General features: G+C 48.9%; 2 protein-coding genes across 4 annotated transcripts; both read left to right on the forward strand.

The window, feature by feature from the left end:
- The first annotated feature begins 507 nt into the window (after positions 1-507).
- On the forward strand, positions 508-2,699 carry LOC137451583 (fatty acid-binding protein, liver). The gene is made up of 4 exons (XM_068159177.1): positions 508-629; positions 954-1,126; positions 1,636-1,725; positions 2,592-2,699. The coding sequence occupies exons 1-4, from the start codon at positions 563-565 to the stop codon at positions 2,640-2,642; spliced, it is 381 nt and encodes a 126-aa protein (XP_068015278.1). The 5' UTR covers positions 508-562; the 3' UTR covers positions 2,643-2,699.
- Positions 2,700-4,083: 1,384 nt separating this feature from the next.
- On the forward strand, positions 4,084-16,245 carry SRSF10 (serine and arginine rich splicing factor 10). Of its 3 annotated transcripts, XM_068159170.1 has the most exons (7): positions 4,093-4,283; positions 6,945-7,049; positions 8,769-8,872; positions 10,799-10,961; positions 11,274-11,327; positions 11,511-11,612; positions 14,887-16,245. In XM_068159170.1, exons 1-7 carry the CDS (start codon positions 4,219-4,221, stop codon positions 14,903-14,905), a joined length of 612 nt encoding a protein of 203 aa, XP_068015271.1. In that variant the 5' UTR covers positions 4,093-4,218; the 3' UTR covers positions 14,906-16,245. The 3 variants fall into 3 exon arrangements, with proteins under 3 accessions (XP_068015270.1, XP_068015269.1, XP_068015271.1); XM_068159169.1 differs by having other exon boundaries at positions 4,084-4,283; positions 11,277-11,327; positions 11,511-16,245; XM_068159168.1 differs by having other exon boundaries at positions 4,086-4,283; positions 11,511-16,245.
- The last annotated feature ends 394 nt before the right edge of the window (positions 16,246-16,639 follow it).

Consider the following 16,639-nt stretch of genomic DNA (forward strand, 5'->3'; position numbering starts at 1 on the left):
GCAAGCATTGGTTAGTAACAAGCATTACCCAAGCAGCTGGTCTGGGTGCACACTGCTGACATCTGCTGGATGAAGCCCCAGCTCCCTGCCCCTCTCCACCAGGATTTTCCCTGTTCCCACACAATGTGGGAAGAAATGGCTGTGGCCTTTATTCCCACTCTTGCCAGCCCAAGTGCCCAGAAGAGAGAACAATGTGAGAATGAGGCAGCTCCTTGCCTGCCCCCTCCTCTGGCTTGGGTGATTTGGGCTGAAGAACTCTACCCAAAGCACAGAAAATGTCCAAGCCAGAGGCTGTGAGCAGAATGAAAACCAACCCTCACCATTTTACAGTTGCCTGAGGTCAGCAACCCCCCCTAAGCACCACACTGGCTGGTCAGAGCAGAATGAACTAGAGGTTATGGTCACTAAGGACAAATAAATGATTAATAATTGTTACCTCACAGCTAATAATTAACCAATCATCTCACAACTTGGGCTGGCCTCTCCCTTTCCATAAATAGCATGGGCAGGAGCAGGGAAAGGCCTTGCTCTGCTGCTAGCACCACTGCCCTCAGCACCCACCATGGCATTCAATGGGACCTGGCAGGTCTATGCTCAGGAGAACCTTGAAGCCTTCCTGAAAGCTCTTGGTAAGTGTCTCATTACCTTTGAAATAGCCTGCTGAAGCTGCAGGGCAGCCTTTGCATGACACCTTTGGCTGAGGTGCTGTAGCTGAGAGCCCTGACAGTCCAGCAGCTGTTCCTCATAGCCAACCTAAACCTCCCTTGGTGCAGCCTGAGGCCATTTCCCTTCATCACTTGGTCCATGGGAGAAGAGACCAACCCCCAGCTGGCTCCATCCTCACTTTAGGGGCATGTAGAGCGAGAAGTTCTCCCCTCCAGATAGGGGCTAGAGGCTGACACCTACTCCCTGCTTGCTAAGCAAAGAAGTGCTTTGGTTTGCCGTTTTTGCAGCACTGCCAGATGACATTATCAAAATGGCCAAAGACATTAAGCCCATTGTAGAAATACAACAGAAAGGAAATGACTTTGTTGTGACATCCAAAACCCCCAAACAAGCTGTAACCAACTCCTTCACGCTGGGAAAAGAGGCAGAGATCACAACGATGGATGGCAGGAAGATGAAGGTAACTTGTTTCAGGGCTGGGGGCATCCCTCCAGTCAGCCTCCTGTTTCAGTTCTGTGCACAGGTGAAACTTGGCTGCTCCACTGCCATCATTTTACCTTTCCATCAGCCCAACAAACATAAACCTTTCTTCTAAACCTGGCCTTGAGCACCTCCAGGCAGGAGGCAGCCACAACCTCCCTGGGCAGCCTGTGCCAGTCTCACCAACCTTGTACTGAAGAGCTTCTCCCTCAGCTCCACTCTCACCCTGCTCTCCCTCAGCTCCACTCTCACCCTGCTCTCCCTCAGCTTCAAACCCTTCCCCCTTGTCCTGCCTCTAGACACCCTCATGAGAAGTCCCTCTGCAGCCTTCCTGCAGGATCCCTTCAGCTGTTGGAAGGCAGCTCTGAGGTTCCCCTGGAGCCTTCTCCTCTCCAGGCTGCACAGCCCCAGCTCCCCCAGCCTGTGCTCCCAGCAGAGCTGCCTCCTTATGTTCAAGCTGTTTTCTCCTGTTTAAATCTGCTCCAACAGTGCACTGTGAACATGGTAGATGGGAAGCTTGTCTCCAAGTCAGACAAATTTTCTCATGAGCAAGAAGTTAAAGGAAATGAAATGGTGGAGGTAAGTGCTAGAAAATCATGGCACAGCAAGAAAGATGCTGAAGGGGACAAGAAATGTCCTGCATTGATTAGCTCTTACCTTCAACACATCCTGGCCTTGCCCACAGCATTCATCCTCATCTGCAGATGCAGGAGCTCAGTGTTGCAAGCTAACCACAGTGGAAGTCACTATCAACATCCCTCAATATTCCTGCTTACCCAAATCAGCTGCCTCAGCTGCCTCTCCTGTTGCTCATACACCTAAGGCATCCTGCTCAACAAAGCTTTTCATTAGTGACTACCCTGGGGATAGTTTTAGGCACTGGAGTGTGAAGGCTTTAGCTGCTGAGCAGGTTGCAGATAGACTCCTTCAGCATCACAGACTAGAGCTGTTCAGGCTGGAGCCCTTGAAGATCATCCAGTCCAACCACTCACCCAACACTCCCAAGCCTGCTGCTAAACCCTGGCCCTCAGCACCACAGCTAGAAGGCTTTTAAATCCCTCCAGGGATGGGGACTCCCCCACTGCTCTGGGCAGCCTGTTCCAGGGCCTGACAACCCTTTCAGTCAAGGGATTGTTCCTCATGTCCAACCTAAACCTTCCCTGGCAAAACTCAGGGCCCTCTCCTCTCACTCTGATATCACAGAATGAGTCAGGGCTGGAAGGGACCACAAGGATCACCTAGCTCCAACCCCCCTGCCATGGGCAGGGACACCCCACACTAGATCAGCCTGCCCAGAGCCTGAATTAGATCAATTCTACCAATTCCCTGATGTAATTGCTTGGGGAATAAGATGGATTCACAGCTGACTTACAGAAACCTCTAGCTGTAACGAGGCTTCCTGAAGTCTAAGTGAATAATGAGTCCTGCATGTTTGTCTCCTGCAGACTATGACTGTGGGTGGAGTAACACTGGTCAGAAGAAGCAAGAAAGTTTGAAGACAGCTCATCTTCCTTGTACCACCTTTCTGTACTCAAAATAAAGTGCACTTTGCACAGGCTGTGATCTTTATCCGGGGGGGGGGGGGGGGGGGGGGAACAGTAAAGACAACGATTCTGATTTCTCCTCCCCTTTCACACACACATCACTTCCCACTAAGATCAACAGAGGAGAAATCAAGGCACTGCTAAGGCTCAGGGAGAGGCTGCTTTAAGGCATGTGTGCCACAAGAAAGCCTTATAAGAGCTTGAAGCACTTGTGTTTGGAAGTTGCTGGGTAACTGCTGCTAACCACACAGGGAAACAGTGCAGAGCAGCCTCCAGCAGCCGGCTCCCAGAGCCCTGCCAGCCTGCAGGGCTGAATGTTGCATCAGGAAGTTGTGGGATACAAAGGAAGAGACATCTGCAGCTCAGCCTCTGAACTGTCACAGGGATGATTCCTTCCTCGGAGCACTCCCCTCCCGAAGCCTGTTACAAAGCAATCCTTTGCTCTGATGTATTATCTGTGGTCAGGCTGGGGCCTCTCACCATAGGGATGTGGAGCAGGTCCAGAGAAGGGCAGGGACGCTGGGGAAAGGTCTGGAGAAGAGGGCTGGGGAGGAGCAGCTGCGGGAGCTGGGGAGGTGCAGCCTGGAGGAACAGGAGGCTGAGAGGAGACCTTCTGGGTCCCTGGCAGGATCTTCTGCCATGGTAGATTTAGGTGAACTATTCAGCGCAGCTCCTGACGTGAAGCAGGCCAAACCTGAAGGACTTTGATCAGTTTGCAAACTTCACCCCCCCGGCCCAAAGTGATCGATCATTCCTGGAGGGCAGGCCCAAGGCTTGGGTTGGGCAACAGCACAGGAGCCAACGTCTCTGCACGGGAAGGCACGGCAGCGCTTCCAGTCTGCTTTGGGTGGCGCTCGAACCCGTCCACTGCCAGTTCAGAAAGCTCTGGGCGGGTAGCCTGGCAGGCAGCCTCTCTGCCCGTCGCCAAACTCCACTGCCTGCTGCTCCCATTGCTTTTCAGCGCTGCCCCGCTGGGAGCTGGCCCTGCCCACGGCAGAGGGGTTGGAACCGGGTGATCTTTAAGATCCCTTCCAACTCAAGCAGTTGTGCGCTCAGTGTGCTGGCCGGGGCAGAGCAGGGAGCCGAGGCGGGGAGCCGGGGAGCCATGGCGCCCAGAGCCGCCTGCGCTTCCCGCTCCCGCTCCTCGCGGCGGCTCAGCCTCCATCTTGCCCGCGCGAGGAAAACTCGGCCCGCGCGCTCCGGCCTTTCCCCCGGCGGGAAAAGCGCGCGGTGACGACGCATGCGCAAGCGGCTCCCGCTCGGGCGCCGAGGGCCGGCGGGCACGCTCCGCGCATGCGCATCGAGGGCAGGGCCGGTTTTGGCGCCGGCCGCTTTTTCTACCCCCCGCTTCCCTCCTGTGTTTCCCTCCTCTCGCCGGAAGCCTCGCGGGAAGTCTCGCGAGAGGCGGCGGGCGGGCGGCGGTGGCGCTGCGTGCAGCTCCGGAGGGTCGCCTCAGCCGCTCGGCTCCCCGCAGCGCCTGGGCCCTGCCGCTCGCTCGCTCCCTCCCTCCCCCGCTGCCACCGCCGCCATGTCCCGCTATCTGCGCCCCCCCAACACTTCGCTCTTCGTGCGGAACGTGGCCGACGACACCCGGTGAGTGGGGGCGGGCGCCAGCGGGGCGCGGGGGCTGCGCAGGCTTTGGCGGGCTCGCTAGGCCGCGCGGGCGGCCGCCGCCGGAGGGCTGCGGGGCCCTTCCCGGAGCGGTGGGCGGGGAGGCGAGGGGACGCTGGCCTGCTCCCTTCTTCTGCTTTGCCCTTCTCCCTGCTCTGCCTTCGTCGCCCTTCTCCATTTTCCTCCGTGCTCGCCATGCCGCTCTGTTCCCCTCCCCTCCACGAGGATCGGTTTCAAAACAACGTCCAGGTAGAACAAAGCTGGGCCGGAAGAAAGTGGAACTGTGGTAGCCGCGTGTGAGTTTGTCCAGCGGGAGGCGGAGGCGGGATTTGCGTGCACGCCGCGGGGAGGGCCGCCCGTGCCCCTCGGCGATGCTCCGCCGCGGCCGGGAGAAAGCGGCGCCTTCGCCGCGGCTCCCCCCAGCATCCTTGGCGTAATTCGTTCCGTTAGTACGGTAATTGCAGCTACTTCGGGTGGAATGTTACTGCATTAACTGTCGCGTGCTGTGTCCTCTTACGGCTCTCGCCGGGGTGGGGGAGAGCAATGCTTTTTCGCCGTGGCTAATTGCGCTGTAGCGAAACTCCGCAAGGGCTCGAGTGCGTGCAGCGGATTAGGGAAAGAACTTCTCGGGGTGCACTGAAAAGAATTTAAATCTGTGTCTTGCACAGCTTCTTACTCGGCGCTCGGGTATTTTTAGTAAGCGGCCAGATTGCTCTCCTTTCTGTTCTGCAGTTTGTCGCTTCTCCCTTTTGTGTTTGTTACCGGCTGTAAAACGTCCCTGCAGCATTATTAACGTGCTCTCCGATGCTGTGAATGTTTGTAGGGAAGCCTCAGTCAGGTTTAGCTGTGTGAAACGCAAGCCTGAAACTCTGAAACTTGCTGCCTGGGCAGCTCGCACCGAAGTTGTTCAGCGACTAACAGCAGCGTGGGCACGATGGGATGAATTAAGAGCATTGTTGTGATCAAAAGCATAAATAGCTTCAAATTAATTCTTTACTTTTTTATCCTCCTTTTTTTTTTCCCCCTACATGTTTTTTTTTTGTTTTCCTTTTCCCAGTGGCTTATTTCACAGTAAGAACAGTCCACGAGAACTGTGCCTTCCAAGCGTTTGGAAGTTTGTGATCAGGTGGTGCATTCCTCTTGGAGATAGTCTCCTTGTGAGATCTTGATGCTGGTTGTCATAGTTCCCCCTCTGCCATCACTGACTGTGCGCTGTAGCTACTTCCCCAGCTGATGAGACAGAGAAAGTTAATAGTAGTAACTCTTTAATACCGCATAAATAGGGTATTACATCAGTCTCTCTCACAGAGCTTCTTGTCCTCAAAGGATACATAAAAAGAGCTGTAGAGAAGATGATGTGGGGAGGGAACCTCTCTGTCAAGGACACAGTAGTTTTTCCAAGTGTACTTGCAGATCTGTCGAGCAGTTCTGTGCTCAGCTCTCTGGAAGAGCTGTCCTGAGGGCACGAGTGGTTGCTCATTCAAGTTTTGTTCTATCTGATGTGGTTGTAAGTATTGATTGTTCTATGGAAATGAGATCGTGTGACTGGTTTATTCCCGTGCTGTTTATTTTGGGCCTCGTAGTTGACATTTGCATGTTGGAAAACGACTGTCAGGAGTTGGGTGAGATGCTGGAATAACAACAAATCTTAGCTCCTCCTTTTTACTTGCTGCCCACCTTTGCTAGTACATCCTGCACTGAGTTACATGCATCACTTTCCAGTTTACACTTCTGTGGTAGAGTTCTGCTGAGCACTGGTTTCCAAATGCCACAGTGTATCTTAAGCATCCCAAGTCGTGAGTGTTGCAGAGAAGCTTCCAGTGTTGCTTAACGACCAGCTGCTCAAACACTTTATTCCTCCAAAAGGTTTTGCTGCACCCATCCCCTACCAAACACTTCCAAAAAGATTGGTGGTCACGTTCACAGATTGCATTGGGTTGGGAGGGACCCTCAAAGGGCATCTTGTCCAACCCCCCCTGCAGTCACGCTTCCAACTAGAGCAAGCTGCCCGGGGCCACATCAGGTCTGATCTTGTGTCCCTCCAGAGATGGGGTCTCAAGCACATCCCTGGGCAGCCTGCCCCAGTATTTTACCACAGCATTTTAGGATGTCCTTATGAAGCCATTCCATGCTTCAAACATCCCACCACAAAGAATTTTGCTCTTCTCCCAGCACACAGCTAAGCTGATGCCAAGAGCCTTCCTGGGTGTAGTTTGATTCTAGAAGGCACAACTCCAGCTAGCGCCGAAGCTCCACATAGAGCCTCAAACATTCTCACTGCAGTTAAACGCATTGATTGGAGACTTTTGGAAGAGTCATTAGTTGGGTTTGATTGTTGGTTGGGTTTTTTTTAATTTGGATGTTTTGTATGCCTTAAATAGTGGGGAAAAGATACTAGGACACTTGTGATGTCCTAGGTCTGTAGACTCCAGGAAGGGTGATTCGTTTCTCTTGTCCGTTGGATGTTTTGTGTGCCTCAAATAGTGGGGGGGAAATATTGAAGCTATTTGCCATGATCTAAGTCTGTAGATTTTGGAAGGGTGGGGTGATTCATATTTTTTTTTTGTCAATTGGATGCTTTTGTATGCCTTAAATAGTGTGGGTAGGGGAAAAAAATGATTGAAGATGTTTGTGATGTTCCAGGTCTGAAGACTTGCGCCGTGAGTTTGGTCGTTACGGACCTATAGTTGATGTATACGTTCCGCTTGACTTCTACACTCGGCGTCCCAGAGGATTTGCTTATGTTCAATATCCTTTCTTCAGATGGCTGATTAGTGAGGGGTGTTGGCCTTTGCAATTCAAGTTTGTGTCAGAGGTAACAAATCTCAATGAAAAAGCAGTTTCATTTTTGTGTTGTATCTAATGAGTGTCTTTCTTCTGTTGTGGCCTTGCTTTATTTTTGAAGCTTAACTTCTCTCAATTGTTCTTTACCTTAATCTATTTTTTTTTTTCTTTTTTTGTGCCAAACTTAAATCAAATCCAGTAATATAAGAGCTTGCTTATGTCACTGAAATGAATACTATTGTGATTTAAATGGAAGTTTTATCACTGCCTCAAAAACTGTCTAGCACGTTTTTATTATGGCTGGTGTGTAAGTAAAGCTGTGCTTAGCAATCTGTGGCTGGTATTCGTTGTTAATTTAACAAGGGGGCAGTGGAATCACTTGATCAAAATCAGATTGTGTGAAAAAATGAGGTGAACTTCTTTCTTTAATATTGTCCCCTAATTTGCTGTCCTCTGTTGTTGCCTCAGAATGTAAAGCTGTACAGTAATGGCGACCCCAAAGAGAAAGCATGAAAGAACCTTTAGAGTAGCGTTCAACAATTAAGGCAAGTAGACAAGCCAAAGACCTCTTAAGGATCAGGCTTGAAGAGAAGGGAGAGTTTGGGAAAAGAAAAAGTAAAGAAAAGCTGGAAGAAGGACAAGCCATAATGGGAGACAAAGCTTCGCTTTATCCACAAAAGGGGGAAAAGGTTGTTTGTCAAAGTAAAAGATAAAGCCATCTGTCATTTTTGGCCAAGCATCTCATGACAAGTCCTTCTGACAAGCACTTAAAGAGTTAAAGGTCAAGATGAAGTTGAATGGTGGCCAAGATTAAAGGAGTCATACCTGATGTATCCTACAGAGTAACAGTTTTTCTTCTGTTTGTCATGTAAGCAGTGATTTGATGAATGATTCTGGTTTGGTCCATTGACAAAACCTCTCATATTGCTTGTGCTACTGTACCTGTGGTCTGAATTCGTTTGGGGTTCTCCAGGTGTGTTCCTACAGCACCCTAGCTTATGCTCTGCCTAGCTGGTGCTGATGCTGACTTGAGTTGCTACGAGGAGACAGGCAGTGTGTTCTTTCGGGTCCCGTAGCTGGTGTGTGAATTCCAGGAGCGGTCGGTCGCGGGGGCTGAAATCAGTAACGTCCGAGTTACTGAACACCTGACCTGACCCACAGCACAGGGCTGTAGTGTTTGCTTTTATCTCAGACTGCTGAAGGTCTGCTACATGTCCATGGCAGGACATCATTTAAACTTACCATCAGTTGGTGGGGGAAAAAAAAAAGGGCAAATTGATCCCAATTCTGAAACTTCAGAACTGGATTTTGTTTGAGTCACTGTAACGAGAGAACCAAGTGATGAGAAACAACTGTGTCTTGGAAAGGATGCCCTTGGGTTCTTTACTTTGCATAAGTACAGGTGGGAGAAGGGAAAAGGCTACTTGCTGATAGCCAAGTTCCTGGTCACATTATGAGAGTTGAATTTTATCCTCAGACTTCTCAGATAGCTGCTGGTTAAGAAAAAGAAATTCAGCGTGTCCTGTAGCATGACCCAAAGGACTGAAAACCCAACCCACCGAAGCCCTGTAAAGCTAGCAAATGACTTGGAGGTTGCTTGGTTTTGTTTGGCTTTGTTTTGTTTTATTCAATCTACCAAGTCTGTAAACTTCTCCAACTCCCAAGTACCTTAACACTCCCCACATTTGAAGATGTCCGTGACGCAGAAGATGCTCTCCACAATCTGGATCGAAAGTGGATTTGTGGCCGGCAAATAGAAATCCAGTTTGCACAGGGGGATCGAAAGAGTAAGTGCCTTCTCTCTCTGCTTGATCTCACTCTGATTTCAGCCTTCATGTCTCAGGCCAGGCAGCCCTGCACGTGTCAGGAGCTGTGGGGATGTGTCCTTCCCTCTGTGTAGATGGTATGTGGGTGTTCTGCCTTCTATCTAGGAACTATTAGCCACTCATTTGAATGCAAAGCAGATCGCTCAGTGCGGCGGTCACTTAGCACAACCTGATTGTTGCCGAGAGTTCTGAAGAGCTTTCTCTACAGCTCTGTGTGCTCCTGCAAAGAAAACTGGCTGTTGAGATTCTCCCTGTCCAAGTGAGCAGCTCAGCTTCTGTGTATTGCAGTGCTAATGCTGGGTTGAAGCCTGCTAGGGATTCCTGTTGTCATTTCCCGGTGCACCCTGATTTCCAGGGGAAAGCCTTCCTTTTCATTTGGCTTTGGGATAAAAGTATACTTCAGGGGACCTCAGTTTAATGTAGAACACATGAACAGAGAATTGTAGAGAGAACTTGAATCTCTTTAACTTAAAAGAGCACTTAACCTGTTTAAAGCTGATATTTGTGTAGATATTCTTACTAGATAGATGGAAACAGATAGTACATCAAAATAAAGCATGCTGTTGGTAAACCTAACACATACTCCATCTAAACCAGGGCTACAATACTGATGGGCAGCCTGGGAATACAAGCACCTTAAAGATCTTTCTATTAAAGCTATCAAAGAAACAACCTAAGTGGCCAGGTTCCCCTCAGATACACATCATTCTCATTGAAGTCACTGGAAATTGCCTGCTCTGAAGGGCAAGTTTCTGCCCTGTTTAGATGCCCTGGATTTCCAATAGATCTCTGAACACAAATTCACCAAATCCCCCTCAGTGTTGTGGGCAGCAGCTCTTAAAGCATAACAGTTGTGGCTGGTTAATTACAGTACAGTGTGTTCAGAAGGCTTTGGGTTTGATTGAGAATGGGATCACAGGCAAAGGACAGATAGCTGTGCTGCTGAGAGAAGACACAGCAGAAGGCTGCTCTGTTCATTCATCCCTGTTAATTACTTTAATAAGCAAGCTCCAGGGTGCCTGTGCTTTGTTGTGCTGGCAGGGGGGGCACTCCCAGAACCAGGCTGCTCTTTGTGTGGCATCTCTCCATGCTTCTGTGTAAGCTGCCTGTGAGTCATTCAAGGCTCTGGATCGGGTGTGATGTGTGGTGCTGTGTAGTTAAGAAGCTGGGTGTTCAGTTCCCTCTTAGCTTTCATTTTGGGGTAAATTCAGGGCTGTTAGAATGTCTCAGTCAGAGGTTTGGCCGATCAGAGCAGTTTCCAAGTGACCTGAAAACACCTTAGCCAGTTCTGTGTTCTGGTTTTATGGAGCTGTTAATCCTTTCTTACTGCTTTGGGGCCAGGGGAAGGCAGCTGAGGCTTTTATTCAAGATTTATAATGACCACAAGGCTGCAATAATTTTTGTCCAGAGCAGTAAAAAGCAAATGGCCATCACAGAAGGCACACAGTGATCATAGAAGGGATACAGCAGTCACAGAATGGCTCAGGCTGGAAGGGAACTCACAGATACCTACTCCAACCTCCCCACCATGCCCAGGGGCACCTCTCAACTAGACTCAGCTGCTCAAGGCCTCATCCAGCCTGGCCTTGAATGTCCCTAGAGAGGAGGCATCCACAGCCTCCCTAGGCAGCCTGTGCCAGAGTCTCACCACCCTCCTGCTGAAGAGCTTCTTCCTCAGCTCCAGCCTGACCCTGCTCTGCCTCAGCTTCACACCATTCCCCCTTGGCCTGGCTCAGACACCCTCATGAAAAGTCCCTCTGCAGCCTTCCCGTAGGGTCTCTTCTCCATAACACATCTGCAGATCAGTAGTGTCACCAAAGGCAAAGGAGGGCACCTTTTTGATTGAAAATACTCAATGCTGCTGTTTGTTTGGGTTTTGTTTTACAGCACCCAATCAAATGAAAGCCAAGGAAGGGAGAAACCTGTACAGCTCCTCTCGTTACGATGACTATGACAGATACAGGCGCTCCAGAAGCCGGAGTTACGAGAGGAGACGCTCTCGAAGTCGTTCCTTTGATTACAGCTATAGAAGATCTTATAGTCCCAGAAAGTAAGTGGTGTGTGTTTGTGTGTGTGACTGCAGCTGCACAGCACTCTGTTGGAGGAGAAACTCCACTCTCTGCTTGCTAAAGCTTTTGAGTCCTTTTGTTGTTTCTTTTCCCCTTCTGCTGTGGGGGCAACCCTTGGGAGTTGCCTGCCTTGCATGCCAAATCCAATCAGAAACACTGAATGAGGAGGGTTCTGTGCTTTGCTGGAGGATAACTGAAAGCAAAGGCACAGCTTGAGAACTTAATGTGTTAAGCATTTGCAGCCCTGCTCAGCTCTTTGTCACCGTTTTACCTTTTCTGATGTACCTTTTTAGCAGTAGACCTACTGGGAGACCTCGGCGTAGCAGAAGCCATTCGGACAACGATAGGTAAAGTGCTTTTTACACCCTTCCCGTTCACAACTCGTTGCCTGTATTCCTTTAACTGTAGGGTTAAAAAAAAAAAGCAAACCTTTATCCTGAAAAAAAAAAGGTGAACAATTTGTAATGTACCAGATGTCTGAGACTAGTGTTGTTACATTCAAATCTCCTCTCTCCCCTTTATTCTGCTAGGTTCAAACACCGCAATCGATCTTTTTCAAGATCTAAGTCCAATTCAAGATCACGATCCAAGTCACAGCCCAAGAAAGAAATGAAGGCTAAATCACGGTCTAGGTCTGCATCTCACACCAAATCTAGAGGCACCTCTAAAACAGATTCTAAAACACACTATAAGTCCAGCTCAAGATATGAGAAGGAGTCGAGGAAAAAAGAACCCGCTAGATCCAAATCACAGTCAAGATCACATTCTAGATCTAGGTCAAAATCCAGATCACGGTCGTGGACTAGTCCCAAGTCCAGTGGCCACTAACAGCGTGTCCATGTTGTTTTTAGGCATGTGAGATCCACTTACACACAGTTCAGTTTACTTTAAATTATCAGGAATATGATGTTGCAACAGTGCTCAAAAATATTCTGTCAGTTTTCCCTGTAGCCGACAATGGTTAAAGCTAAAACAGTGTTGAGAAGCCACTGAGAGAGAGAGAGAGAAAGAGAGAGAGAGAGAGAGAAAATGTCCACTTGGTTCCATGTCATGGGCAGCTACTGATTTGGTTGTGGTGTCTCTATGTATATTTTTGTAAAGATTTGCCTTTTTAATGCTTAGATATCGGTGATGACTTGGTTGATCCTAACTTGCAACATTCGTCCTACTGAAATGTCAATACCCGTAGAGAAATTGGTACCAGCTTGTGCTGAACAGTTAAACCAGCTGGTTAACTGGTTCTGTAGTGCTCAGCTCTGTGGTAACACACACACAAAGAAAAGGAAAGGAAAACCAAAACTGGACAGCTGTAGTGCAACACTGACTGCTGTGAAATGCAGCCTGGCAGTCTCCTGCTTCCCTTGTTCAGAGGCAGGGTTCTGCGCTCCCCGTGCCCACTGACAGCAATGGGCTGCTAAATGGAGCTCTGTGGGGAGAGGATGTTGAGACTTCTCTGTTGAGCCTGCCCTCTGAAGAGGTGGTGCTGAGACTGCCTGTGCTCCATGGGGAGAGAGTTGGCCTTGGGAGCTCTTTTCAGAGAGGGTGCAGTGTGGTGACTTGGCAGGGTGGAGGCCGCACTGCTGCTGACCTGGCTGCTAGTGCTGAACGTGTGAGGGGAGGGGTGGGGGGAAACCCACCCCTTGAAATGGCAAATTGGGTTCAGATCTCAGCAAAAAGGCAGAGCAACTAAATATTAGGTTGTTGTGTACATTTTATGCAGTTTTTGTATCTATTCTACATTTTAGTGAGCAGTTAACCATGCAAGTGCTTAGTTCTCCTGCTGTTAGATACCAGTAGATTGTTTGGAGTTGTGTGTGTACAGTATATAAGAACTAAACTTTTGATGCCAATGACTCCTGTGGTTAGTTGGTGTATTCCTAGGTATCAAACTGTAGCCATCTCTTCCTGAGTAACAGGGGCTTGCTTTTACACATCCCAAACAAACTAAACAAGCATTTGGGGCAAGCAAGTTGGAATCACTTCTTCCTCAGAAGGGAGAGTGGTTTGGTTGCAAGATTTCAGTTGACCTCAGAACAAAGGTTTGAAGTTGGATATGAGCAAGAGCTGCATTCCTGGCTATTGAGTTTATCACTAGTAACAGTGTGTTTAGTCAAATGAATGTGAAGAAGGAAAGACTAAAACTAAAAGCCTTGTGTACTCTTCCCAGTAATTCTCTAGAGGGCAAAATGGAATTAATTTGTTAGGGAAATGGCTTTTGGCATTGTTGGGGTTCCCCCCCCCCCCTTATTTACCTTTAAAAGCCAGCACCCAACCCCTCATCTTCCCCATGGTCTCCTGTGGTAGTGGACAAGAGACCTTGAGTTCAAATTTCCTTTTGGTTTAGCTTTTGGGCTTCAGTGTTTCCAAGCAGGGCCTGGAAAGCAGCACAGATGGCTGGGAAGTGCCAGCAGTGGAACTGTGCCTGGGAGGTTGAGCCCAGAGCCTTTGTATCATTTGATAGGGATTTTCTGACTTGATTTCAGTTGGATTTTGGGGGGGGTTTGTGTTTTTACCTTTCCCTGTTTGCAGTTGATGTTGATGTTCTGCTATGCAAGCCCTGATAGGCACGTTCCTTTCGCTTTGTAGCCTTGCCTGGATGTATAGTTTAAAACAACAAACAAAAAAAAAAGGGCAAAAAAACACCAAAATAAGCAAAAAAAAGTCTTTAAAACCTGCAGCAAGTAGAGTGCAGCTCTAGCAGAGAGTAAAAAGTTGTGGGATGAAAAACTTTGTATTTCCTTTCTTATAGAGGCTTCTACAAAGGTATTTTTCTATGTTCTTTTTACCAAGTCCTTGTGGTACTACCTGGAAGACATTTGGTGTTTTGAGCAAAAGGGGGGGGGGGGAAATAGAGAAAAGCTGAACTAAAGACCCAGCAGAGACCCAGCTTTCACTTGCTGTAAATTTAGCCAAACGTGCTATGATCAAAGAGGGGCAAAAAAAAACCCAATGAAGGAAAGAACCGACCCCCTGGAATTCTTGTAGTTCAGAACTGGACTCCAGAGTGTGCTCAGGGGTAGAGCTGTGCAGCCCTTAGGGAGTAAAATCCTTGCTGTGGCATTTCAGTAGTCAGGAAACCATCAGTGAATGTCTTGAGGGGGGGGAAAGGAACCCAACCCAGCGTTTCATGTTTTCCAAGGGGTACGAGACATAAGTAAAGACTCAGGAGCTTGGTTTGGTCTCCCTGAAGTTACTGCTGGATGGACTTGCCCTGTGCTTGTAATCAGATGTAATTAGCCAGGTTAGGAACTGCTTAAAGCCAATCTTAAGATTGAGGTGGAAGCAAATTTCCAGTCTGGCCTTAGGGATTTAACCTTTGCCAGATCAAAACCCGCACCAGCAGTGCTGCTCTGGGAGGTGGTGAAACTGCTGCTGCTGCCGCTAGAAATCCAGCTGCCTCCTGGCACCTGTCTGTACGGCTGGGGAGGGAGGAGGACTCTGAAAAGCACTTACTGCCTCTGGCACCCCCACTTTGCAGGGCGAGCTGTGATTATCTCTGTGGCTTTCTGCTCCTAACGGCAGAAGACCCCCACCCTGGGGCAGCTCTCCTCCACAGTCTGCATGACTAAACTCCCACTTAAGAGTGGTTCACCCGACAGTGCCTAGGGCAAGGGCGGCTGTTGCAGGGAGTCGCTGGCTTGACTTCAGTCCAGCCAGAGCTAGAGCTGGCTAAGTGGGGAGGAGGAGGAGGAGGAGGAGGGAGAAGCTCTCTGCGTGCAGGCTGAGGTTCTGATTGAAGACTGCCGAGTAACTGTCTCTACCTTAACGATTGTTGTCAGCATGTCCTTATGTTGTGTGCCTCGACGTTTGTTGTATAGCAGAGTTTAAAGTTGTTTTGCAAATCCAGTTCATTGCAAGTGTCATGTAGTGTCTGCCCGTTCTGATGGTTCTTTCTTTCTCTCCCAGAGGTAGGACTAAACTTTGACTTGACTTGTGTATATGAACAAGCCAGAAAAGCCGAACACAAACCCACGATGTTTCAAGAGTGCATGAATAAAGATGTTGTCCTAGTTCTTGCTCCCATGGAAAAATTGTGAAGAAGCTGTTCTGTGGGCCTTTCAGTTGGGGACGAGTTAGCAGGATGTGGCCAAAAGGGCAGGGAATGGTTACGCATTCACAGCAAGTCAAGCCACAGCCCATCTAGATAACATCTCCCTTCCTTGGTGCAGGTGTCCCAGTCCTGCTCTAAACAAAACCAAACCAAACACAACAGAAAGCAAAGGAATTTCCAAACCAAACAAAACAAAAAGGCAAAAAGCAGGAGCTGTTGTGCAAGCTCCCTGCAGGTTATGCACAGCTGGAATGCAAGAACACCCCGCAGGCTGCAAAAGATCATGTGTGTAGGCATCCCTCTTTTGGAGTCTGGAGCCCGGTGGGGAGTCTGTCTGTCTGTGGTGGACTAGATTCTGTCATTCCTGCAAACCTTTGTAGAATTGAAGTAGTGTGTGGAGAAAAAAAAGCACCAACACACAATTATTAACCATTTCTGCTGAAAGCAACTGGCTGTGCTCCCAAATATCTGCAGTGCTATCCAATTGATCTCAGCAGTCACAGAAGGCTCTATTGGAACTTCTTTTTCACCTCCAGTCCGTGCACCCAACTTGGGATTGCCAGACCTTTCCAATGTAGTGGTTAAGTAGCTGGGTGTTTAAAAACTAGGGGCTGGCCTAGCCTGGTCTCTGGAAAGCTCCATGTTCTCCTTTCTCTGTCTTCTAAAGATGTTTCAATGTACAGTATAATGGCTTTATTCCAAGTGGAAACCCCTCAGATGCTGTTTGGAGCTCTCCCTGCACAGAGCTTGCTGCCTTCTTTTTCCTTCTGGTACTCTTTTTTTATTGTTTAGCCTGGGGTTAACAGCTTGACCTTGCTCAGAGAAGGGCAGTTGGATCGCTCCACATCCCAGCACTGCTCCTTGCTTTTCCTACCTTTCGGGCAGGGATGTTGCAGATGAACATCTTGGAGTACAAACAAAAAAGGGATAAATTTTACCCATTTTTAGGACATAATCACCCATTAATACTTGCTGGGTTTCTCCATTTATCTTGTAACTTGCTTAAAAAAGTCTGTAGTCCATTGCTATATTGTCTAAAGATGCTCTTACTGATGAGACTATTCTAGGAAGGGAAGACTCTGTACCTTGTAGTGTGTTTGATCAAAAGATGCTAATGTTTTATTCATACACATCCTTTTTTCTCTTGAGTTTTGTGTTCCATCTGTGCAAATAACCCTGTGAATTGGGAATAAAATGTACAAGTTTTGACTATACCCTGAGAGCACCTTCTGACTTAATTCATCACTCTGGTGGAGATCCAGCCCTGGCTGTGTAAGGGAGCCCCTCCAGCCCTGAGCCAGCCACCCAGCCCCGGGGCACAGGGCCCTCTGCTCAGACCAGCCTGGCTCCTCAGCAGCCTGGCTGTGTTGGGACAGCCTTGGTTCCTTGAGCCCTGTGTTCAGTCACTGGCAAGGCATGAACCAGAGGACTGCAAGCTCAGGAACCTCTCAGCTCCTCCTGATGCTGCCTGAGGCGGTTGTGACACAAGCCTGGGAGCTCAGGTTGCTGATTCTTGCCTAGTAAACCAAGTTCCCACCATCCAGGAGGACACTTCAGTCCCCTGGAGCTGTCAAGAGCTTTGCAGACCTCCTTGACCTGCATCATCCC

Source organism: Melanerpes formicivorus, unplaced genomic scaffold, assembly GCF_026170545.1.
Source record: "Melanerpes formicivorus ecotype bairdi unplaced genomic scaffold, bMelFor1.0.p_v2 SCAF_45, whole genome shotgun sequence".
In the NCBI taxonomy this organism is placed as follows: Eukaryota; Metazoa; Chordata; class Aves; order Piciformes; family Picidae; genus Melanerpes; species Melanerpes formicivorus.